Consider the following 24,753-nt stretch of genomic DNA (forward strand, 5'->3'; position numbering starts at 1 on the left):
GCCCTCGAACAGGCGTGCATGTGAGAAGCACACAGATAGCAGAGTGGCAGCTAAATGACAGCTCCCAGCCTGTGCACATCTGGGCAGAGGCCAAGTGAAAGACCCTGAGCTCGTTTAGCGGCTGCCTCACTCCCTTTCCCTGAACCTTGGGCATCCTGGAGTGGAGCTGGAAACACCTGAGCTCTTTGAGGCAGGCAGGAAGTTTCCAGAAAAACAAACTGGCAGCAAACCCAAGGGAGTATAACTAACCACACTTTCTCTCCCCTTCAAACTCCTTCAGCCTTCTAAAGATAGAACGCAGAGGTACCTTTGTGGCAACAGAGCTTAATTCATCTCCTGAGAAAAGTACTAGAAAGGGTCCCAAATCCTTTGTAGTCTCAGCTGTCCAGTTCTGGGGGAGTCTAAGGAGAGATAATAATAAACAGTAAATGGAAAAATCACACTCTTGTCCTTGTCCCCCAGCATCTTTTTCTTTTAGGAAAAGATTATCTTTATACCTGGAGAGGCTGTCAATCACTTGGTCCCACGTCCCTAACCAAGAAAATAGACATGTGATGCAAACAGACCAATCAGAGTCATCCCTGGCAATTGTGATGGAGCTACTAGAGAAGCTCTCTCTTTCTTCTGGCATCTCTAGCAGTAAAAAGGATATTGGAGGCCATTCCTCTCACCAAATGGAGAAAATAAAGGCCACAACCAAGAATACAGAGCTGAGAGATGGGAGGAACACATTCCTGATGACATCATTTGAGCCCCTGGATCCAGCCATGCCTGAAGTCCCATCCATTTCTAAACTCAGTAAACTCCCATGTTTTAGTGTGAATTGAGCTACTGAATTTCTGTCATTTGCATCAGAGTGTTTCCTTCCTCCCTTTTCTCAACAGAACAGTAAAGATATATTGGCTCCTTTTAAATTACCATAATGGTCTCCTCCCATAGCAAGATGAAATTTCCTCTCGAGCCTGGCAGAATAATAACAGCACTGACACAGGATCCACTGTTGTTCTGTGGAGACCTCAAATGTCCACGGGGAAGTGCCTCACACTAGGATATCTCTAAAGGAGGTCTGCCCAGTTAGCAATGATAACCCTTTCTCCTAGGACCAAGGCAAACCACCCCCGGCCAAAAAGCCTCCCCTTAACTCTTTGATTAACGATATTACCCCAATAGACTGTAAGTTCCATGAGGGCAGGAGCCACACTTAATAATAACCACTGTATCTTCATTCCTAGTCAAAATGCTGTTGTCACATACTCAGTACTACATGCCAGGCACTGTTGTAAGTGCTTTAACACTTAATGCATTAACTCAGCTAATCATCACAACAGCCCCGTGGGGACTCTCACTGTCCCCATCCTACAGATGCAAAAATAAAGTGCAAAAGACTGCGTATCTTTTCCCAGATCACACAGACAGCAGACGGTAGAAAAATTTAACCCAAGGAGTCAAGCTCCCAAGTCCCAGCTCTTAAACTCTATATAATAGTAAGTGTCTGGGACACAGTAATTACTCCAAAAACATTTGTTGTCTAACCATTGACCGATATCTAGGCCCTACTCAAATATCTGACCTAACTTCAGAAAACTCTGCATGGGAAAGAACAGCTGTCTTCCCCCAGGGACTTCTCACTCACCCAGAGCTGACGGTGCCTCGATTATCTGCATTAGTATTATTGGTGGTGGTGTTTCACAACAAAAATAATAATAACACCTCCACGCATTTGTAAAGTACCATGTTTTTGAAACCCTTTCCCTTTCCACAAGCCAAGATGTACTGGTGGCAACCACATGAGGCCTGTAGAACAGCTATCATTCTCACCTTACAGGGAATCTGAGGCCAAAAGAAAAAAGATCATGTTTCCAGAATCAATCTAAGTGTCTAACCTCGTCCTAAGTTAGAGACTCTGCTCTGAGGCAGGAGAGCCAGGGCCGGGTGCCCCTTCGCCAGCCCCTACCCCATCCCTGGAGCCGAGCCCGGGCCCTCCTCACCCGTGCTGTTCCAAGAGCCTGAGCCTCACTGCCACCTTCTGCTGGGGGCTGAGGTCCAGGCAGTCTCTGAGGCTGTGCAGGGCAGTGGCCCAGGCCCTGGGGGACACCCCACGGTGGATGACGGCCGCTGGCAAGTGACAGAGCAAGTTTCCCAGGATGTCCACGGTGTACTCATCAGCAACGGAGTCATTCTGAAACCAACAAGCGGAGCTGGTGGAAAGGTCCAGTGGGGCTGGATCCCGTGAAACACTTGCCGACCCCAAACCTCGTAAAGGTTCCAGGATCTGAATCGCCTACCCTGCCATGGACCTGTAGAGAAGGCACGGGGCCTAATTTTACCCCAGGGGTGCCGGCCCCAGAAGTCTGGGGGACCCCACGGGGGGCGGGTGTGGGTGGAAGACGCCCATCGTGAGCATTCACTCAGTGAGGCTGTGGTCAGCGTCACTGTGACTGCTCTGAGGGTACCTCAGAGTTCAGTAACCCTTATAATGATAGTACTGCAATAATAAACACAGCACTTCAAAGTTTGCACGGCCCTTGAAAGCCTCCAGAGCTCTTTCTCAAAATGACAAAAATAGCTAACATTTATCGAGTGCTTACTAGGTGCCAGGCACTGTTCTAAGTATTTCCATGCCTGAATCCATTCATCTTCAAAGTAACCTTAAGGGGTAAGTACTAAAAAAAAAAAAAAGAGTGAGTACTAATATCATCCACTTTTTCAAGATAAAGAAACTGTCACCTCTGCCCTTTGGGCCTTTGCATTAAACAATATATTACCTATTTCATGTCCTCAATACTCCATGAGTAAAGTGCTACAGCACCCATCTTACAGATGAGGAGACCAAGGCTCGGGAAGGCGAAGTGACCTGTCCAAAGCCACCTAACCAGGCAGTGGCAGAGGTGTGTCTAGAACCCAGACTCCGTGTACTGTGCTCCTTCCTGTCCTCCAGAGCAGCCTGCCAACATTCAGGCCCCAGAATGGCAGTCCCCAGAACCAGTAGCCAAGAGTGTTCCACCCAGTGGTTTCAGAGCCCACTTGTGGCCATCACATCAGACTTGAGAGCCCAGCCAGATCCCCTGAGGGCTCTCCAGGATGGCCACAGATACCTGGAGGGGAAGGGACACCAGTGAAAGTGTCACCCAGGAAGAGTTTCCTTACCAGGCACTGCTGTACTTTCTTGAGGACTGAATTCTTTTTGTGGGAATCTAAAACCAAGGAGTCCAACTGACTCTTCCCCAGGCTGATCAGAAAGGGCACACACTGGGAGGCTGGGACAGAAGCCAGGTAGCGAGCCCTGGAGAGAGATGGAGAGAATGAGGGAAGGAAAACAGTGGCTGCTCTGTATTTGTCCCTGAAATCGGGGTCTGTATGCCCAAGAGCTTATCACAGGGGTGTTCGTTAAATGCTGGTTCTCCCCAGAGATGTTCTGTCTCCTTTGGGCAGGTAGCAAGCCTCCCACCCATCATTCTCCTAATTTGTGGGTGGGAAACAAACTTTGCATAATGCTCTTCTCCTACAGGTGGGAAACAAGCTTCCCATCATGCCCTTCTTCCATGACCCAGCAGCACTGATCAGAGAACAGGATCTCCATAAACAGAGGTTGGCTGGTGGACTGGTTGAGGGGAGATGAGGAGAAAGGAAATGAAAAGGTAGAAGAAGAAAGAGACAACGAGAAGAGAGAATAAAACACAAAGTGGAGGGAAAAGGACGAGAAGGAGAGAGTGGAGAAAGTAAGAGAAATGACTCCCAGTTCTGTCAACCCCAGTCCAGAACTCTCCTCCAAGCTCTCGACCGTATATTCTCAACAGGAGCGATATCACCCCCGTGGGGAGAAACTGGTTCAGGGAGAGGGAGGGTGGGGGCAGGGAATCTTAGTTATTACAATGATTTGTGATCCGCCAAAGCTCAACCCTACTCAACAAAATCTTACTCCTTGTAATTTCTCTCATTAGGGAGAAATTAAGTTTTTCCCCTTCGGGAGGCAATGATGAAATAAAGGTTGAGAAAGACGGCTCTGGAGCCATGTGGCATCATGGCCACCTGACTGTTCCCAAAGCAAATTCAACCTCCTCCCCCAAACATGTTCTGCCTCCTCTCTGCCATCCCAGACCCCTTTGTCTCTTTATCCCCAATTCTGTCCTTGCTAGCTTCTTAATATTACTCAAATCTGTTCTCGCCTCTCCAGTCCTAGTATCACCATCTTATTTATTTCTTCATTCATTCATTCGGCAGATATATACAGAGCATCTGTTGCATGCCAACCACTGTGCTGGGCACCAGCTACCACCATGAACAAGACATGAGGGGAAGGCCCCTGTCTTTGGGATGCTGTAGGGGGAAGAAACACAGAAACCAGTTAATAAAACAGATCATTTCAGCTAGTGATGAATGTAAGGAAGAAAATTAAATGGCTCTGTAATGCAGAATGATATGGGAACAGCCAGGAGAGCCCCTCTGAAGGCATGAGCTGAGACATGGATGTGTGGAAGAAGACAGCCATGTCAAGGTCAAGTTTACAGAAATAAGCTTCCACTGTCTCTCTCCTTCCAGCCAGGCCCCCTGCACTCCATCCTCTATATGGACAGTAGTGATGATCTCTCCCAGAATACAAGTAAAACACCCCAAGGTGTCATACAAGCCCTCCCTGACCTTTCTGCCCTTCTCATTTGAGCCCCTGGATCCAGCCATGCCTGAAGTCCATCCCTGGACTTTCCTGACTCCAAAGTTACCTTTTATTGCCTAAGCCAGTTTGAGTCAAGGTTCTGTCACTTTCAACCAAATATCAACTTGATATTACAATTGGCTTCATGCTTGTCTGTTTTTCCTCCATGAGACTGTAAGCTCTTATAAGGGGAAAATTTACTTATCTCTGAGGGCTTAGTATGTAGTAAGCACTCAATAAATATTTTTAATTCAATGAAGACAATGGCAGCAAGAGAAGGGAGAGGGAAATAAAGAGGAAAAGAGAGAAACAGTGTCCAGACCATGTTTAAAAAGCAGGGCTGCCCCCCCCCATGCCTGAACACCCACACATACCAGGAGAAATCCCCACTGCTTCCATCAGCCCTGATTCCCCTGGAGCCTGGACACAGCTGTGAGGCCAGCCCAGATGTGACCTGCTTCACTGGCACTCACTCCTTCAGGCTCAGGTTGCTTTGGCTTTGGTTTTTAAATAACAAGAAAAAGCAGGAGAGTCCGTCTAAAATATCAACGTGAGGCTCAGAATTTAAATCCTGATTCTCAAGGACTTAACTGTCGAAGGCACTGTCCACTTGCCCCTGTTTCCTCACCAACACCCAGGGAGAGAGAATCACTTTGGCTTTGGTGACACCTGCCAATCTTACTGAGCCAGAAAGGGAGACTGATGTTCACTTACGGGAGTGTAGCCAAGAGGAAGGGTGGCATAGAGGACCTGGAAACTTCCCAGTATTTCCACGCCAAACAATTAATCTAAAAGAGTAAAGCAGTGCCAGGAATTCAGTCCAATAATAACAAGGGCAAACACAGACTGTGCTCTCGGTGTGTCAGGCACTGTTCTAAGTGCTTTACATACGTTCACTTATTAAACAGAACACCCTACAGTGTAGGTAACACGACTGCACCCAATTTATGGATGAAGAAACTGAGGCGATAATAAGATGCACACAAAAATTTAAGTCTGAGAATGCTCACCACAGTTTTATTTATAACTGCAAGCAGTGAGATGGAACCTTGATATACATCCGTAGGGGACTGGTTAAGTAAATTATGGTATAGCCATGCAATGGAATACTATGCAACTACTGTGTTTCCATACGGTAGATTTATGTGTGGGCGTGTGTGTGTGTGTGTGTGTGTGTGCGCACGCACGTTATATACATTTAAACAGAACACTGTGTATGGTATGAGCTCATTTGTGTGTCTTAAATTACATGTAGATATGTTCTATATATACGAAAAATTCCCCAAGTCAATAGCAAACTTTCTCTGTAGTTAACTTCTGGAGCTGGGATTCTCAGCCTCAGCACTACTGACATTTTGGACAGTGTAACTGTGTTGCAGGAGCAGTCCTCTGTGTTATGGGATGTCAAGTAGCATCCCTGGCCTCTACTTGCTAGGTGCCAGTAGCATCTCCCCCAGGTGTGACAACCAGCGGTGTCTCCAGATATGGCCAAATGGTCCCCTGTTGAAACCATGCTCTAGGAGAAACTTTACTTTCTCTCTATTGTTTTGTTTTATAATAATGTGCTTTCAGCAAAAAGATAAAAAATCAAGGCAAATTTTCTAATTAACTGGTATTTGAAGGTTCTGAGAACTGGGCAAAATCAGGTAAGGAGCTTTATTGGGACAACTCTTCCTGTTTGAACATGTAGGTCTTCCTCAAAGCTGGCCTGAACTCCATCCATTGCATCAGTTTGATGAGTGGAAGGAGACAGCCACGCCAAGGTCCAGGTTTCAGAAATAACCTGCTTCCCACCCTACCTGGGCAAGGCTTTTAATATAGTTCAGTGGTTCTCACCAGGGAACCATTAGAAATGAAAAATATCAGGCTTCACCCCAGAAGCCCCAGGGAACCTCTGCAAGTGGGGCTCTGCAATCTCTGGTTTTTTAACAGTTTTATTGAGGTATAATCAATATACAAAGAACTGCACATATTTAATGCATACACTTTGATGAGTTGGGCATATGCAAACATCTGTGATTCCACCACCACAATCAAGGTAATAGGCATGGCCAACAGCTCCCAACGTGTCCTCCTGTCCCTTTGTTTTGGTTTTTGTGGACAGAGCACATAACTCGAGAGCAACCCTCTTAGCGAATTGTGAAATGCAGATACCATATTGTTAACTGCAGGTGTTGTGCTGTACAGCACATCTCCACAACTTATTCATCCACCAAAACTGAAACGTTATACCCAGTGGACAAGCCTTCCAGGCAATGCTGATGCAAGCTCGAGTTTGAGAACCACTGACAGAATGAACAATCTGAGGGAATGACAGGCTTCATTAAAAATTTGCCTGTTCCTCTAATGATCTCAAAGGATTATACACCCGGCTTTTCCCTTCCTGGCTCTCGGGAAGAAAAGTCATCGTTTGGAAACTTTTCATTCAGATCTGAAATGCACCAGGCCACCTGCTCACCCTCTCAGACTCTGTACAGCCGACCGTTTGCACTCCAAGTCCAAAGCTGCCCCCAAGGCCCGCTTTTACTTACTTAGATACAGTGAAAGTCAGTCACTGCCTCTGGTCTCCCCAAAGGGTTAAAGAGTCTCCTTAACTATTTGGAAAATGAAGTTTTAAATGAAAACTTAAATTCTCCTAGAGGACTATTTCCATTCTAGGCTACCTCTGGAAAGGGTATGAAAGTTAGAGGAGGGTATGACCTGCAGGCCCAGGAAAGCATAATTGTGGACATGCAAAACGGTATCCCTTCCAAGTGAATTTTGGGGTTCAAATCTGGGTATAGAATAGCCAATCTACTGAAACTCTGGCTGTAGAGACATAGGTATGTGGAACTTTTAAAAAAGAAATTGGAGAAAACCTGGCTCCGTATTTGGCCCCATATCGTCACTTGCATCAGTATGGTCCTGGCACAAGCATCTTAAGACGCCACAGTTAATTCACCCAGCGACCGGGTAGGGAGAGAGAATTAGAAACAAGGAAGTGCTTCGAGGGTACCTGATACGGTGAAAGCAGAGAGAAGTTGTTCTCAAAATACTGGAAATGAGCCAGAAAGGAGTCCACGCTCATGGCCTCAATGTGGGAGCACATCACACCTTTGACCAGCTGCCCTGCGCTACAGAACAAAACAGGGACCCAGGAGAAAAGGAGAGTAGGGAAGAGGAAAGAAGGAGCAAGCAAAGGCAGATCTGATCTGACACCAGCCGCAGGCAGGACTGTCCAACTCTCCCTCCTGGGAAACAGGCTCCTCGGGAGGGAGACTCCAGAGGGCTCGTCAGCCCCAGGCTTACCTCAAGAGCTCCTCGGGCCGCCTGGTTGTCTTTGACAGAAGCTCAAACAGGAACAAGGCCTGAAGGAAGAGAATGATTGCCATGGGGGTGGAGCACTCACCTACCGTGACGAGTCCTATGCTCCCATTTTACAGATGGGAAAATGGAGGCTTTGTTACTTACCCAGAACCACACAATTGCTAAGCGGCAGAGCAGGGACTTGAGCTGGTGTCAGGTAATTGCAGAGTCCATGCTCTCACACCCCAGGTGACCCTGCGCTCCAGGAGGTGAATGAGGAGCAAAGCCAGGGCAGCAAGCCTGGAAGTTCACTTCCTGTGCTCTAAGAAGCTGCTGCCCAGTTGAGGACCCCCTAGAGCCCCTATTTTCATGCCCACCTGCTGTTTCTGAGCATACGGCATCCCAGAAAACAAAACGGACGGATGAATAGACCAGGATGGGCTAGAAAGTTCCAACAGTAAAGTAAGTCCTGCTCACAACAGCGCTCCCCTCAAGCCCTCCCAGGTGGGCCCCCAGGAGAGCAAGGCCTCGTAGGCAGGGGCGTCATTTGTTTCAAGGAACGTAATTTTACAGAACACCTAACGTGCATATACAATCAAATACGACATTCATCTATTTTATAGACTCTGAAACTTTGAACATAATTCCCTAAACAGAATAAATTATGAGCCGGCATTAGGCGGAGGCATCGGTGACATGACAGCTGAGCCCAGGAGAAAGGAGCAGCAGGGGAGGTAAGTTCCAGGCACTCTGTGTGTGGCCCCAGAGATTTCCTCAGGCACAGGGTCAAGTTCCAGGGTCTCCCCATCATCTCCGCCATCTCAGGGAATGACCTCCATCAACTCAGCTGCTGAGACAAAAATATCTTCAAAGCACACGTGGCAGGACATATTCTCCAAAGTGATCGCATATTTTCCGCCTAATATGCTCTTCTAGAAGCTTCCGGAGCCACTCCCCCATCAAGAGATGGAGTCTGCTTGTAGCTGGAGGTGGGTGGCATGGTGGGGAGCTTTGCGACAGCCCCAACAGACAGAGCGCAGCAGAAGTGATGCTATGTGACTTCCAAGGTCGCCAAAGATGACAGCTTCTCCCAGCTCTCTCTCGGGACACACACCTTGGGAGCCCTGAACCACCCCTATAAAGCCAGCTGCCCAAAGCCACCATTCTGGACAGTATCCGACACCTAGAAAGGCCGTAACAAATTACCACCAACCTGGTGGCCTAAAACAATAGAAATTTATTCTCTGGAGGCCAGAGGTCCGAAACCAAGGTGTCGGCAAACTAGGTTTCTTCTGAAGGTCTTGGGGAGAATCTTCCCGCACCTCTTCCAGCTTCTGGTGGCTTCTGCTTGGCCTGTGGCTGCACACCTCCAGTCTCTGACTCCGTCTTCACGTGGCCTTCTCCTCTGTGTGTTTCAAGTCTGTCTTCTCTTCTGCTGTCTGCGTTTTCCGCTCTTATAAGGACACTTGTCACTGGATTTAGGGCCCATTCAGATAATCAAGGAGGATCTCATCTTGAGACCTTAATTAAACCTTCAAAGACCCTTTTTTCCAAATAAGGTCACATTCCCACCCACAGGTTTTGGGTGGACATAACTTTTGGGGGGGTACCGTTCAACCCACTACATGGAGAGACCACACGCAAACAGAGACACCCCCAGCTGTTTGAGTCTCCCCAGCCCAGATGTCAGACACATGAATGAGACGCCAGGCCCAGCCACCAGCTGAATCCAACTTTGTGAACAAGCCTAAGCAAGAGCCTTGGGAACCATGGGAGTAGATAAAATAATTGCTACCCCACCGAACCTGGCGCTGGTGGGTAACCAGCAACAGCTCAGGGCACATGAGGCCTGACGCCTCCCCTCTGTCACACCCGCATCCAATCCGACAGCCAATTCTGTCACTGTTAACTTTCAAACTGTACCCAGAATCTGACCATTGGCCACCACCTGCATTGCCAACACCAGGTCCAGGCCACTGTACGCAGTAGCCTCTTAACTGGTCCCTTTGTTTCCTCCCTGCTCTCCTCAACTCAGTCCCCAAGCAGCGGCCAGAGTGATTCTTCGAAAACCAAAGTCAGATCCTGTCCCTTCTCAGACGCCCCTCAGCTCCCTTTCTTGCCCAGGGTAGAAGGCAGTCCTCACAGCGGCCACTCCACAACCTCTCTGAGCTCAGCGAGGTCACCTGTCTAAACAGCTCACCCCCTAAAAGGCCTGGCCCTCCCCCTGGTTTGCTTCCTCCTTAGTGCTCAGCAGCAGCACCTGTCACCTAACAGGGCACACGTTTAATTGCTGACCTTCCGCACTGTCTCCCTCGCTAGGATGGAAGCCCCCTGAGGGCAGGGACTTCCCTCTGTTTTGTTCGCTTCTGTGTCCCCAGCACCACGCACAGCACCTGGCACCTGGGGGGCAGGGGCTCCACAAACGCTGACGAGTGAGGGAATGAAAAGCAAGTCAGGGGAAGTTCCGAGGCCGCAAGTCGGCCTCCACAGCACAACCCTCCCCAGGAGGCCCCAGTGATCACTGCTCTTACGTGCAGTGCGCTGCCCAGCACGATTCTCAGGAGAAATGATCCCCGTTTTGCACAGGAGAAAACTGAGGCCGCGGGAGGAGAAGCAGTGACCCCAAAGTTAATAAACAGCAGCCCCGGAATTCACGCTCGGGTCTCGTCTAACTTAACACTACGCTATTCTATCTCCTGAGTTTAATCACAAGAAACAAGTTTCTTTTACCAAATTAACCTTAGAACAGACCTTTCCCACAAGACAGTCAGAAACCCAGGCACCACCTCTGGGAGTCACAGTCGTACCTGACTCCGCCGGAGCTCCTTCTCTTTCAGGACTGTGGAGTTGAATCCAGGTTCCCTCCATAAATCAAAGAGAGACACTTCCTTAAAGAAAGCCCCTTGTATTTCCACAATGCCCGAGGCGGTATCTCCTGCTTCCATCACCTGTCAAAAGTGAGAAGAAACATAATAACGACCTTGCAGAAGGTACATGGAGCATTGGGTGAGGGCCAGGCACTCTCTCTAGTGCTTCACTGGCAATAAAATCCATCAGGTCTGCTCAGCAACCCAAGGAGGTGGAGATGATCCTTATCCCCATTTTACAGATAAGAAAACCGAGGCTTAACGAGTAAGGCTGAAAGTCGATACATGAGATTTAAGCCCAAGTCTGTCTTATTCCAAAACCCACACTCTTTAATTTAACCATAGGCGTGACAGCTATCTGCAAGGTGTTGGTTGAAATTAGGCTGAACCCTTTGGGTTGGTTTCTTAACAGATTGTACAGTAGGACCTGGCAGGTCTGATAGAACAGGATGCCCAGAAGACCCACGGCAAGTGACAAAGAGGAATATGGACATGGCTTCAGAGCATGAAAGGAGGGGCGTTCAGAAGCAGTAGGGGGATTCAGGATTCATTTTCACATTTGAAAACCAAACTCCTAAAACATTATTACAGCAAGAAACCTAATTGAAGAAAAGTCTTCCAGATTTGACTGGCTGGGGAGAGCACCAGGGTCTGGAGAGAATAAGGCACAACCCCCAGAGGCTCCTTCTGGAAAGGAGAGAAGGTGGGAGTCAGGGGAAGGCATTCTCCAGGTTCAGAACAACCCCACCTAAAGACACAGACCACTCCCAAAGCCCCAAAACCACACGCTCTGTGAGCCCCGGGGCTGCGGACCAGAAATTTTCCTCTCACCTTGCTCAAGACACCGTGCTGCTGGGCAGGTGATAAGTCGGACACGTGCAGGGAGACGGTGCTTCTCAGGAGCTGCACGAGGTCCCTGCGGTCCATGGCGTGGAAGGCCTGGGTGCCCACCCCAGCCAGTAGCACGCCCATCTGGCTGACGTTGTAGAAGGACAGCACCTGGGGGCACCGGCCAGGGAGGATGAGGCCCAGCTCCGGGCCTCCACCACTCGGACGTTTACTAGGCCCTACTGCAGGCCAAGCATCCAGACGGGTGCTGGGGAACCACCGTGACCAAGACACAAGCTGCCCTCCCAGACCCTCCTTCCTTCCATCAGGAAAGAGAGCTAAGTATCAAAACACAAGACACCAGTAACTGTACCACTGGGGGAATCACTATGCCACCTGAGGCCACAGCACAACTAGCAATGTGCTATCCATGTGCCACAGCTGACCAGGCAATGGGCTTTTCTGTGTGTAATCTGAACTAGCTGACAAGATTTAAATATTGGAGGAATCTTATAAAAATCCATATTAGAGTTTCTGCTTTATTAAAAAAAAAATCTGAACATCCGGCGATACTGGGCCCATGTTGGCAACAATGGGCAAGAACCTTCGGGTAGGTCGTGGGACTCTTAGTTTACCCAGCCCACCCGCTCTCATGGGACCCTGAGAAAGCCCACTGGCCTCAGTATCGGCCTCAGTATGTCACCGGCAGGCACCTGACACGGCAAAGCCCCACGCTCATCTACCTTCATGTGGAAGCTTTGAGTTGAAGTAAAGAAGCGTTTTAGGACATGAGTGTGATATTTTATGACAAATACAACTATAGCTGGCCACTCTAACAGGAATCACGCTTGGTTTTTCCCCCACTCCTTTGGAGTGAAGACGCTAGATGTAATATAATCAGAGACATTCCTTGGTTCTGCAAAAAACCGTTGAGTGGTTTCCTATAGTTACTCCCTGTAGAATGGACAGTCTCTTACTGTCCCCAAAGAAGGCAAGACCTTTTGAGCTCTTGGCTTCTTAGCAAAAGTCACCTCACCCCCTCTGGAGGATGAGTTGGACACAGGAATGAGACAAGCCTCTTGGTCCAGGGCTGTGAGGAACGAGACAAGTGTCCCTCAGCTCCCTAAAATCAGATTCACAGAGTGGACCCATGTGGCCCCAGTCAAAACAGAAGGTCTGCAAAGCCTTCAGACGAAAGTCACCAGAAGTCCTGAAGGGACAAGATGAATGGTCTATCCTTGGTCTTGAGTCAGAAAGTAAGAATGGGTGGGCATTGGTCATGGTGTCATGATGGACGTAGTTAGCATGGGAGTGAAGCAAGCAGGATGTGAAGCCAGATGCCCTGGGTTCAGTCCCAGCTCTGCCCCTTTCATGTGGCCTTGGCAATTCCCTTTTACACTCTGTGCCTCGTATGAATGACCTGGAAAATGGAAGTTGTAACACTACTGGCCTCAGACGGTTGTTGGGAAGCTTAAAGGATTAACTCAGAGATAGCTAACACTCATTGAGCTCATACTGTAGGTCATGTGTTGTTCTAATCTCTTCCCGTGTGTGACTCACATAATCCTATGGAACAGGTGCTACTGTATCCCCGTCTTACAAACTGGGACACTGAGGCCAAGAGAAGTTAAGCCAATTCTCCAGTGTCACACAGCTAATAAGTGGCAGACCAAGGATTCGAACCCAGGTAGTCCCCCTTGGCACCATCTTCTTACTGATTGGCTGCCCCTGTTGTGTGTGTATAACTGGCCCTTGGGTCTCAGGGCATTAAAATAGAGTTCAAGCTCCAACTGACCTTCTCATGGGCCAGGTATTTGGCAGACAAGATGATGACCTGGCTCTTGGCCCAGCCCGAGACCTGGTTGAGGGTCGAGATGGCGCCGTGCACAGCCTCAGGGCAGAGGGATTCCAGCTGACTGTGGGTCAAGCCCACGACTGCATCCGACAAAGAGCCCAGGGTCTCGTTGAGGGTCTGGTTCTCTGTGGCAATTTCCAGGAGGTCGGCTTTGAGCTAGAAGGGGAGCAAGCTGGGGTGAGGGTCGATAGCAAGCAAGATGGTGTTTCCTTCTGACTACACCCCGGGATGCACCCTCGACCGACCCTGCCCAGTCAAAAGGGGAGGGACTCCTGCTAAGCCCAGACTGTGAGTCGCCCCACTGAGAACACCACCTCCTCTGGCTTTGACTTTCGTATGCTACAAATTCACTTTATGCTTCATTTAAATATTAATTTGTTATTAAATCAACCTTAAAGCGTGGCAGAAGGAAATTTTGTTCACTCCATCCGTAACTCAGCCACACTCCCGTAGCAACTATTTTATTTTTATGACCTTGAACTCTATATCCTGTCTATATGGTTGCTTTTCTTTCATGAAATAGCTGGGTGGGGGGGTTCATAATAATATATAATCTATGTAAAAATAATTCTCAACAGTAACAAGAAAGTGAAAGTCTCCTGAAAATCTTACCTCAAAAAAAATAACTATGATTAGCAATTGGGTGTACATGTTTCCAAAACTTCTTATGCCTTTATAAATAAACTGTGGCATGTAGTCTTTACATAGTTGTAACATGAACACAAGTGCAATTTTCTGCTCTATATTTTTCATTTAAAATTATGTGTTACAGGTTTTCATATTTCTGGGATCCCCTTCATTATTTTTTGTAACATGCCTGTCTAGTTATAGTCAAGTGTGCCTCCCAACTGCTTCCAGTACAGAAGGTGATAAACTCATCTATTGCAACGTGACCTCTGTACAAAAAAATGAGAACGGTTCACGTTTTAACACCTGAACTTGCATAAACCATATCTTCATGTCAGACGAATGTACGCGAGTGTTCTAGATGGCCACTTGGGGGCAGCAGAGTAAAGTGAAAGAAACAGCTGTCACAGTTCCTGGCTTTCTCCAAATTCAGCAGCTCCCCTTCCCTAAAGCTGGCTCCCACATCTGCAAAAGGCCTAAAGCAGTGGTTCTCAAAGTGTGGTCCTTGACCAGGAGTATCAGCATCACCTGGGAAGTTGGTAGAAATGCAGGTTCTCAGGCTCCGCCCCAGACCTCCTGAATCAGAGGCTCTGGATGTGGGTATGTTTTCAAGCTGTTTTTAACAAGCCCTCCAGGTGATTCTGATGCGTCCTCAGGTTTGAGTACTGACCTAGATGATCCAAAGGGTTTTCTCATATCTCATTGTATCTGACTTTCTTCTTGGTCACAGCTACCCCTGTGACCTTAAAGTACATTTATTTTCTTATTTTTGCTCAAGCTTGCTTGGGAAGGCTGCTCTTCCTGGAAAACAAAAATATGCACTGACCAAGACAAGGCCTACTATGTAAAGTGCCAAATGGGACCGAGGGTTTTGTGATGTGTGAGAAACTGCTGTGGAATTATTGACGATGTTATCAAACTTTCTTGAATACTGCTCTCATGTCATCTTTTCAGGTAAAACAATGAGAAAGGCAAAAAGAAGTGAGAGAAGCCGGGCAGAATTAAGACTTTAAGGGAAGAAAGGAGAGAGAGATGGAGTGAGGAGGGAAACGAGACAGTCCCCATGTGCCTATTGGTCCAAAACCTTGGTCTAGGAACTCAGCAAACACATTCCATTCCAGTGCTCTCCACCCTGGCTGCATCTGAGGCCACAGGCCAGACCAATGACACAAGAATCTCTGGGGGGGTAGAGCCTGGGGGAGGGGCGTGCCACTAACACAGAACCAGGTTCGAGAACCACTGCTGGATCCCCTTGCTATGCCACTCATGGTCACCAGCCCAGCAGATTCAGCATCGCCTGGAAGCTTGTTAGAAACGCAGAGTCTCGGGCCCCACCCAGGCCTTAAATCTGCGTTTAAGATCCCCAAGCAACCTTATGCACATTTAAGTTTGAAGTGGCTGCTCTGATTGAATTTTGATCTATTCAAGCTTTTCCTACCGTTTTTTGTGGTTTCTTCCCATTTTAAGCTCATCCCAGTGTTTGAGATACCACCTGCGAGGCTGGACCTAGATCTTGATAAACCCTACATGTTTTCTCTCAAAGGCCAGGCAGGATTGTTCTTCCCATTTCTCTGGCTAGTGAAACTGAGGCTGAGGCTCCAGGGCCCTGCAGCCCTTCTGCACCTTCTGAACACCAGCCTGGAAGCCCCGCAGGTGGCTGCACTTGATCATCTGGTGAAGGAGGACTTGGGCCACAGCGGCGTCCAGCAGCTCCAGGTCATCGTAGAAACAAACCAGCAGCCCCAGCCTGTGTGAGAAGACAAGGGATGCTGGTGGAGGGCGCAGAGCTGGGGGCCACAGCCGCAGCCCCACCCCAGTTAGAACCGAGAGGTCACGATCATAGCAGCTGCCATGTACCAGGTACTGTGCTGAGCCCTTTACCCGGATTATCTCATCACAGCCCTGCAGGGTAGGTGCTCTCATTAGCCCCATTTCACAGAAGGGTCAACTGAGACTCAGAGAGATCAAGTGACTTGCCCAAGGCAAGTAGTGGTGCAGGGCCTTAAATCTAGATCCAACCAACTCTGCCATCTCTCCTCCTGAGGCAATAAAGGGCACAAGGAAAGCATGTGCTCAATTAGCCACAGAAAAACCCCAATTTTCCACTCAGAGATAAGGGGTTTGTCCACCCTGAGGGATTCTCTGAGGCAGAGGTTTATTTCCAACCAACATCACCAGATGATGATGACTTCAAAAGGGAAAAAACACAAAAGGCACTTTGTTATAAAGCAGAAACACACCACTGTAAAGCAATTATACTCCAATAAAGATGTTTAAAAAAACTTTTTAATAAATAAACTTCTTAATGAAAAAAATCTATTGAATTGAATAAAATAATTTAATCTTTAAAAAAAAAACACAAGAGGCAGAACAACGTAGGAGCAGAGATGGAATTTGAATCCCGGTCTCACGGGGAGCACTGTATCTAGTGGTTAAGAACATAGCTTCAGGCCAACTGGAGTTTGAAGCCCAGCTCTACGAGACATCTGACCTGTAGCAAGTTGCTTAACTTCTCTGAAAGCCTGCAGCACATGGTTGTGCAGTGCACACTCTGTACCACTGTACAGGGTAGCCCTGCCTCTCTAAGCAGGGCTCTGCTATGCTTTTAATGGGGAGGTTTCCTTAAATATGATGAATGAAGGAATGAGGAATACTGTGAGAGGTAAATGAGAAAAGGCATACCAACTAATTAGCATACTTCCTGGTGGATACTAAGCACTTCATCAGTGGATGCTCTTAGCATTCGTATGAAATCTGCTTAACTTAGCGTGGCTGGACCACCTGGTCGATCATGATCAGACACTGACACTCTCAGACATGTCCACCAGAAAGCAACCAGGCCAGGGAAAGGATCTGAAAGTGTGTCTGATGAAAAAAGAAGACTCAGAAGAAGTGAAGACTGAATATGAATAACGATGTTAAGGATAACTAATATTTCTTGACCACTTACTATTCGCAGATGTTCTTTCTTTCTAACATCTTTATTGGTGTAAAATTGCTTTACAATGGTATGTTAGTTTCTGCTGTATAACAAAGTGAATCAGCTATACGTATACATATATCCCCGTATTGTGCAGATGTTCTTAATCTTTACAAGGGTCTTAATGAGGTAGGCAGCTTAGTAGCTCCCATTTTACAGATGGGAAAATGGAGGCACAGAGAGGCACAGTAACATGGCCAAGATCACACAACTTGTAAGTGGCAGAGCCAGGATTAAACCCAGGAAGTCTGGTTCCGGGTCCCATATTCTTAATAGCTAAGCTATTTTTGGTATAACTATAAAAAAAAAAATGGAAGCCATGCTAATGGTGAAAATTACTAAGGATAGGGCAAGACGGTGAAAGAGTTTTTTGTTGTTTTTGTTTGTTTGGGCCTCTCAGTGTTGCAGCCTCTCCTGCTGCGGAGCACAGGCCCTGGACGCGCAGGCTCAGCGGCCATGGCTCACAGGCCCAGCCGCTCCGCGGCATGTGGGATCTTCCCAGACCGGGGCACGAACCCGTGTCCCCTGCATCGGCAGGCGGACTCTCAAACACTGCGCCACCAGGGAAGCCCCGGTGTAAGAGTTTTATATGAGAACATTCTCTGCAAGTGCTTTGAAAAATGTAAGGTCATGTGGTAATGTCAGAGAAAGCACTGTGACAGTAAGGCCCTGGGAGATGGAGAGAAGATGGGTGAACAGTGCCCGTCAGCCCTCCCCACTGCACACACACCCCAACATTCAAACCCTTTCTGGGATCACCAGGTGTGCAGCTCCTGGCCCTCCCCTGCTGGAAATGGTTCTGGGGGATCATGTTACAATCACTAAATTCTAGAGCTGATCTCATCCCAGGGCTCCCCACCTGAGAGTCTGGATAACAAGGGGTTCACAGATATGGGAACCCATGAGCTATTTCCAATACTCAACCCAACCTCTTGGAAATTACACATTTACCTTGGAATGGATGGAGTACTAGTTAAAATGTTCCATTTTCGTGCCCAGAGCTGGAATCTTAGCGCTTGATAAGGTTGTATAAAATGTCTGGCACGTAGGAGATGCTTAAAAAGCATTTGTTTTCTTCCCCGCTTCACAACCTCTTGAAAGGAGTCTCTTTGGGGAAACACCTCCCTCACATGCACAAAGACATGGAACTCTCCAAAGACATGGACTAGCCACTTCCCTTTCCTCCCCGGGTCTTTTGCTGCTCAGAGGAAGCTGATGCTTAGATGGCATCTTGGGAAACAGCTCCAAGGGCCCAACGCCCACGCCCCTTGCCTGTGGATGGTAGAGGTATTCCTCACATCAAAGTTGGAGGAGCTGATTCTCTCCAGAAATGCCTGGGCCAGTTCAGGTGTGATGTCATAAACCGTGTCCAGCTGCTTGGTGGCGTTGTCATAGCTGATAAACAGCCCAATCTGGTGGACAAGGACAGGAAGATCAGTGTGGAGAGATGAAGCGGGCCCGTGCAGCCCCGCCCTGCTGGTCTGTGCTGTGCCCTACTCTTGGCACTTGGAGGTGCCCATGTCTCATTTTCATTGATTTCTCTTTTTCCCCATAATAGTTTATTACAAGACATGGAATACAGTTCCCCGTGCTATACAGTAGGACCTTGTGGTTTATCTATTTTATATATAGTAACTTGTATCTGCTAATCCCAAACTCCTAATTTATGCCTCCCACCCCCCTCCCCTTTGGTAACCATAGGTGTCATTGATTTCTTAATAGTCTGTAACTGCTGCCTTAGTTTCCTCTTCAATCCAACTGTTATTTAGGAAAGTTTTTTGTTTGTTTTTACTATCTGAGCAGTTGAACTTTTTTAAAGCTAATATTAGCACATTTATTTCTAGATTTGCTTTATTGAGGTCAGAGAATATGGTCCATAAATCGTTTGTTTTGGGGAATTGGAATTTTTTTAATAGATGAGTCAGTTTATAAATGACCCTCAGGTGATAAAAAAGAGTGTGTTCTCTTTGTAAGATACAAAGTTGAATATATGTATATAATATATATGTAAATGTATGTTTATGTAATATATAACACACCTATATAATGCAAATATATATCATATATTCAACTTTATTAAATATGCTATTCAGATTCTTTCTATTCTTGTTCACTTTTTTGCATTGAAGTCTCCAATATTTCAACGCATGGTTATTCTGCGCTTAAAGGTCTCAAAAAGTTTTCTCTCCCTCAAGAATTGTACTCTTCGTCCATATGAAATTCCCGCGTAGCATTGGCACTCTGTGGCTTCACCTCCCTTCTCTACATTTTTAGAAGATGAAGAAATGGTGCAAATGGCATCTGAATCTCAGAAATTCCCCGCTAGGGGCCCAGTTTCCTAAGAATTTAACCTCTATCGACTTCCTGAAATTCACTCAACTTCTTTTGGAGAGTAAAATGGAATTTTATAACTGGGAATTATAAAACTGAGAGACATCTGAAATATTTCCAGCCTCCCAGGTAAAAAGAGAAACCTCGTTCTGCCTCTGGTTTCACAACAACCAGATATTGTTGGGTCAATCGGTCCTTGAACAAGCCAGTCATTTGATGTGAACACTTCTCTCACTGGCCAGCAGAAAGTGAGGGCGCACAGGATAAAAACTGGTGGCAAGCCCCAAACTGCTTACGAATGCCTCCCTGCTGGCAGCATTCTTTGGAGGCTGCATTCTAAAATCATGCTACCCCAGGTATTTTAGTGTCATCAAGCCAACATCAGAAGGAGAAAGACACCTGACGGGTGAGTCAAGTAACCTCGAATATGTGTATTTCTCCACTGTAAACTCTAGAGTTAAAATCCAATCATCACACATGCTGAAGTAGCTATTAATCCACATCGCTTTTCATTTGCGTTCGTGCTTCCAAGGACCGGAAACTCTACAGTTATCGTCCTTGGCCTTTCTTGAGTACAAAAATACCCTTAAATGATTTCTGGTGCGTAGCCAACATTTATAGATCATGTTTTTTCACATCAGAGCTATCTTAACAGTCCACAATCCTTTTTCTTTTCTTAGCTTTTCTACACTAGAACACAATCCAATGACTGACTGCTGGAGGTCTTATTCCAGGAATTTTCTTTAGATGCTCAAGTTATGTTGAGCTGAGGTGGGTGTTCATTTCCCAGGGCACCTTGACTAGCTGGCTAAACATGAGAGGTTTAGAATACACCTTACCCCAGAAGTATTAGTGATGGGAACATGGAAATGAACTTTTCCAACTTACTTCTATAGGACTAATATTCATAATTTCTTCAAAGGATAGGTGAACCATATATCTGCCCAAAATCCATAAGTTTTCTGCACTGACCCATGAAACAGAGTCATCTGCAAAAAATAAATAAGTGGACAAATAAGTAAAAATTAATAAAAGACTGTGCACTGGTATATGATAGTCAAAAGATCTTTGATGTCAGGACTCCTCTCTGCATTTATTAATTCATTCCACAACCATCTTTTGAGAGCCCCCTACTTATGAGATGCTACACTACACACAGGCAATGACAGACGTCCACCACTTCGTTACTCAATAGAGCAGCCCTTGAACCAGCAGCCTCAGTATCACCTGGGAACTTGTTAGAAATGCAGATTATTTTTTTAATACTTAAGACCACAAAATACAGTTTTTAGTTACTAACTTGAAATATATTTGACTCTTTTATTACTACCAGTAACAATCCTTATCTTCCTTATTATCACCATGTACATGAGCCAAACCTTCCTCATATGCACCCCACATGGTCTCCAAATCTTTACTCTCTTGGGCCCTTCTCATCAGCTAGAATGCCTTTCCCCTAACTCTTCAGCTTCCAAGTGTTTCCTTTCTTAAAGCCTTCTCTCATCTCCTCAGCCAGCAGCAGTGTTCTCCCTTCTCTCAATTCCCAGAGGACTCTATAATTCCGTTCAGGCATTTGAAATTCCCCATCAGCAAATGTCAGTGGGGCTTTCAGAACAATCGTGGCCAGGATCCAACTTCAAGTTTCAGTGAACTAGAATTGGCTGCCATTGCCCCTAATCCTCCAGTGAAAGATTTACACAGAACACCATTGCGTTGGTAGCATTTTGGGGAAATGAAAAAAGCAGGAGCCGTTATAGGGTGCAGTGAATCAGTCACTAAGAGCTGCTGCAGCAGGCCGTGGGCAATGGCTGGTGCCCAGAGGAGACAGTGAAGTCAGCTGGTGCCTGGGCCAAGTCACAGGGACAAGAGGCTGCCCTCCCCCAGCCCAGGAATCAGAGCTGTTGTGGTGCGCACAGGTAAACACCTGTGATCCTCTCGATGGGGACCCTGGACACTTGACTTGGCTATTAGAAGAAAGGGTGGCCCTGGAAGGCTAGAGAATTCTGTGGGGAAACCACTAAATTCACCAAGAACCAAGCTGAGTTGTTCATTTCTAATTTTTTTTTTTTTTTTGGCTGCGTTGGGTTTCGTTGCCACACACGAGCTTTCTCTAGTTGCGGTGAGCGGGGGCTACTCTTCGTTGCGGTGCACAGGCTTCTCATTGCGGTGGCTTCTCTTGTTGCAGAGTACAGGCTCTAGGCGCATGGGCTTCAGTAGTTGTGGCTCATGGGCTCAGTAATTGTGGCACACAGGCTCAGTAGCTCCGCGGCACGTGGGGTCTTCCTGGACCGGGGCTCGAACCCGTGTCCCCTACATTGGCAGGCGGATTCTCAACCACTGTGCCACCAGGGAAGTCCCTCTAATTAATTATTAAGCATGAACTGTATTTCTGCAGACCAATGATCCCCAAACTTGGGATAGTTTTGACACCCAAAGTATTTCCAGTTACCTCAAGGAACTTCATGAATAAAAAGTTTAAAGTCCAAATAGAATTCATTTCAATTCACTTAGCTTAATAATGAAACGTATCATAGAGGAATTTGTCTGTCTCCAACTAAATTCCGGCAACAAGGACTTAAGGGAAGTCTAGAGTCTGGAGGGTGAGTTGAGTGAATTTCTCAGAGTCACTTAGTGTGAGATTCAGTTTTTTGGAGGCTACCACTAGGCATCAGGCAGAGGGAATTCTGCTGCACATGGAAGACATTTATTCCATTGTTTAATGCTTCTTATATACAAACTTCAGAGCTGAATTCCAGGAAAAGGATTGATTGGCACTCCCTACACTTCACCGCCACCAGCTTTCTCTGTTTCCCACACACACGCAGCTCATTCCCACCTCGGAGGCTTTGTATTTGCCGCTTCCCCTGCCTGGAATGCTCTTCCTCCAGAGCCTCGCATGTCTGATCCCATTTCTCGTTTTGGTCTCAATCCAAATGTCACCTGCCTCCTTAGCCAGCAGTCAGAAACTACAGCCCGTGGACCAAACCCAGCCCACCTTCGAGTTTGGTTTTTACATTTTAAAAAAATATTTATTTGGCCGTGCCGGGTCTTAGTTACGGTTCGTGGGCTCCTTAGTGGAGGCTTGCCAGCTCCTCAGTTGCAGCATTCAAAGTCCTAGCTGCGGCATGCATGTGGGATCCAGTTCCCCGATCAGGGATCGAACCCGGGCCCCCTGCATTGGGAGCGCGGAGTCCCAACCACTGCGCCACCAGGGAAGTTCCCGGTTTTTACATTTTTCAGTGATTGAGGGAAAATCAAAAGAAGACGAATATTTTCTGACACATGAAAATCACATGAAATTCAAATGTCAGTGTCCATAAATAAGGTTCTCTTGGGACACAGCCAAGCCTATTTATCTGCTGTCTAGAGCTGCTTTTGTGCTACAACATCAGAGTCGGATAGTTGAGACAGAGACTGTAGGGCCTCAAAGCCTATAAATTTACTCTGGCCCTTTACAGAAAACACTTGCCAAGCCCTGTTCTAGGCTAAAGCAGTCACCCTTTCCATGGCATTGATCCCTTTTATTTTCTGCAGAGCAGTTATGGGTATTTGTGTCCTCTCTCTCTATCTCTCTTTATTTACTTGCTTACAAGTTTTCTCCACCTACTCTCCCACAATAAAATTATAGCTCCATGAGAACAAAGACTTAGTCTTCTTTTCCTTTGTACCTCCAGTGGCTGACACATAGTAGGCTCTTTTTAGGTGTTTAAAAAGTTTATTGTCTTTACATCACTAACATTAAAGATTCAACAAGTTGAAGCTACCTGTGAAATGGTTTGCGTTACTAATCTACATAGCCATTCTCTCTCCTTTTTTTTTCAATTGCAGTAAAATACACGTAACATAAAATTTACGATCTTAACTACTTTTTTTTTTTTTTTTTTTTTTTACGATACGCGGGCCTCTCACAGTTGTGGCCTCTCCCGTTGCGGAGCACAGGCTCTGGACGCGCAGGCCCAGCAGCCATGGCTCACAGGGGCACGTGGGACCCTCCCGGACCGGGGCACGAACCCGCGTCCCCTGCATCAGCAGGCGGACTCTCAACCACTGCGCCGCCAGGGAAGCCCCTTAACTACTTTTAAGTATACAGTTCGGTGGCATTAAGTACATTCACTTTGCTGTGCAACCAGCACCACCATCCATTTCCAGAGCTTTTTCATCTTGCAAAACTGGAATTCTGTACTCATTAAATAGTAATTCCCCACTCCTTCCTCCCTCTGGCCCCTGGCAACCACCACTCTACTTTCTGTCTCTATGATTTTCACTGCTCTAGAAAACAGTAGGTTTTTAACGAACATCTGCCAAATAAATTACTCCTGACCTATTGCTGCTTCGGTTGCAGGAAGCTTAGCACTAAATTTCTGTGCTTTATTGCCTATATTTTCTTTTTAAAAAAACTATTTTGGGCTTCCCTGGTGGTGCAGTGGTTGAGAGTCCGCCTGCTGATGCAGGGGACGCGGGTTCGTGCCCCGGTCCGGGAAGATCCCACGTGCCGCGGAGCAGCTGGTTCCATGAGCCATGGCCGCTGAGCCTGCACATCTGGAGCCTGGGCTCCGCAACAGGAGAGGCCACAGCAGTGAGAGGCCCGCGTACTGCAAAACAAAAAAAAAACTATTTTGTCCCACTTTGATACAGATTTTTAACACAGATTTTGAACTTGTAACCTGATTCTAAAAGTTTTCATTGAGGGACTTCCCTGGCGGTCCAGTGGTTAAGACTCCTCGCTTCCACTACAGGGTTCGATCCCTGGGCACTAAGATCCCGCATGCTGCGCAGTGCAGCAAGTTTTCATGGAATCTAAGGTGCCAGCATTATTTACGTTCCACTAAGAAGCTAAACTTGGACACGGTGTTGATTGTAAGATACAGATGACGCTGACTTCAGAGACTTCAGCGTGTGAAAAATGCACTGATGAAATGGGGTTTGTGGTTTTTCCATAAACCACAGCAAACACTTTTTGGAAGCTGAGGGAGCTAAAAATCTTAAGTGGCAATGAAATCAAATCCCTACCTTCAGAGATGAAGCATCACTTTTAAGGATGGACTCCCCCTAAAAAGTGTTCCCACCTCAAAGCCTGGGCTCACCAGTGCCATTGGAAGATGTTTGCAAAATCCCAGTCATCCAGGAGTAGACAGCCCTCTGGGAATGGGCCGAGGTTTGGTCGTAGAGATCTTTGAACACCACAGACCTACATGACATACACATAGGTGTCAATTAAGGAACAAATACGAAGGCCTTCAGGCAGGGTCCAAACAACAAAAGTATACAAAGCTATCTTTGGTTAAAAGCCCTTCCCACTCCCTTGCTACAGATGTAGCGATTTTCCTGT

General features: G+C 46.9%; 1 protein-coding gene across 1 annotated transcript in view; it reads right to left on the minus strand.

Annotated features, from left to right (window-relative positions):
* Positions 1 to 24,753, minus strand: part of OTOA (otoancorin) — a 60,309-nt gene that overhangs the window by 23,270 nt on the left and 12,286 nt on the right. The window contains exons 8-20 of the mRNA XM_027126665.1: positions 24,509 to 24,612; positions 20,313 to 20,413; positions 18,366 to 18,505; positions 15,737 to 15,860; positions 13,427 to 13,642; positions 11,635 to 11,802; positions 10,744 to 10,884; positions 7,940 to 7,998; positions 7,647 to 7,764; positions 5,366 to 5,439; positions 3,148 to 3,283; positions 1,989 to 2,179; positions 308 to 401 (exon numbers count right to left, since the gene is read on the minus strand). Of these exons, the coding sequence (XP_026982466.1) occupies positions 308 to 401; positions 1,989 to 2,179; positions 3,148 to 3,283; positions 5,366 to 5,439; positions 7,647 to 7,764; positions 7,940 to 7,998; positions 10,744 to 10,884; positions 11,635 to 11,802; positions 13,427 to 13,642; positions 15,737 to 15,860; positions 18,366 to 18,505; positions 20,313 to 20,413; positions 24,509 to 24,612 (1,666 nt within the window). The remainder of the gene's footprint in view (positions 1 to 307; positions 402 to 1,988; positions 2,180 to 3,147; positions 3,284 to 5,365; positions 5,440 to 7,646; positions 7,765 to 7,939; positions 7,999 to 10,743; positions 10,885 to 11,634; positions 11,803 to 13,426; positions 13,643 to 15,736; positions 15,861 to 18,365; positions 18,506 to 20,312; positions 20,414 to 24,508; positions 24,613 to 24,753) is intronic.

This window comes from Aethalodelphis obliquidens, unplaced genomic scaffold (genome assembly GCF_003676395.1).
Source record: "Aethalodelphis obliquidens isolate GAN/ISIS:26980383/991018 unplaced genomic scaffold, ASM367639v1 scaffold30, whole genome shotgun sequence".
NCBI lineage: Eukaryota > Metazoa > Chordata > Mammalia > Artiodactyla > Delphinidae > Aethalodelphis > Aethalodelphis obliquidens.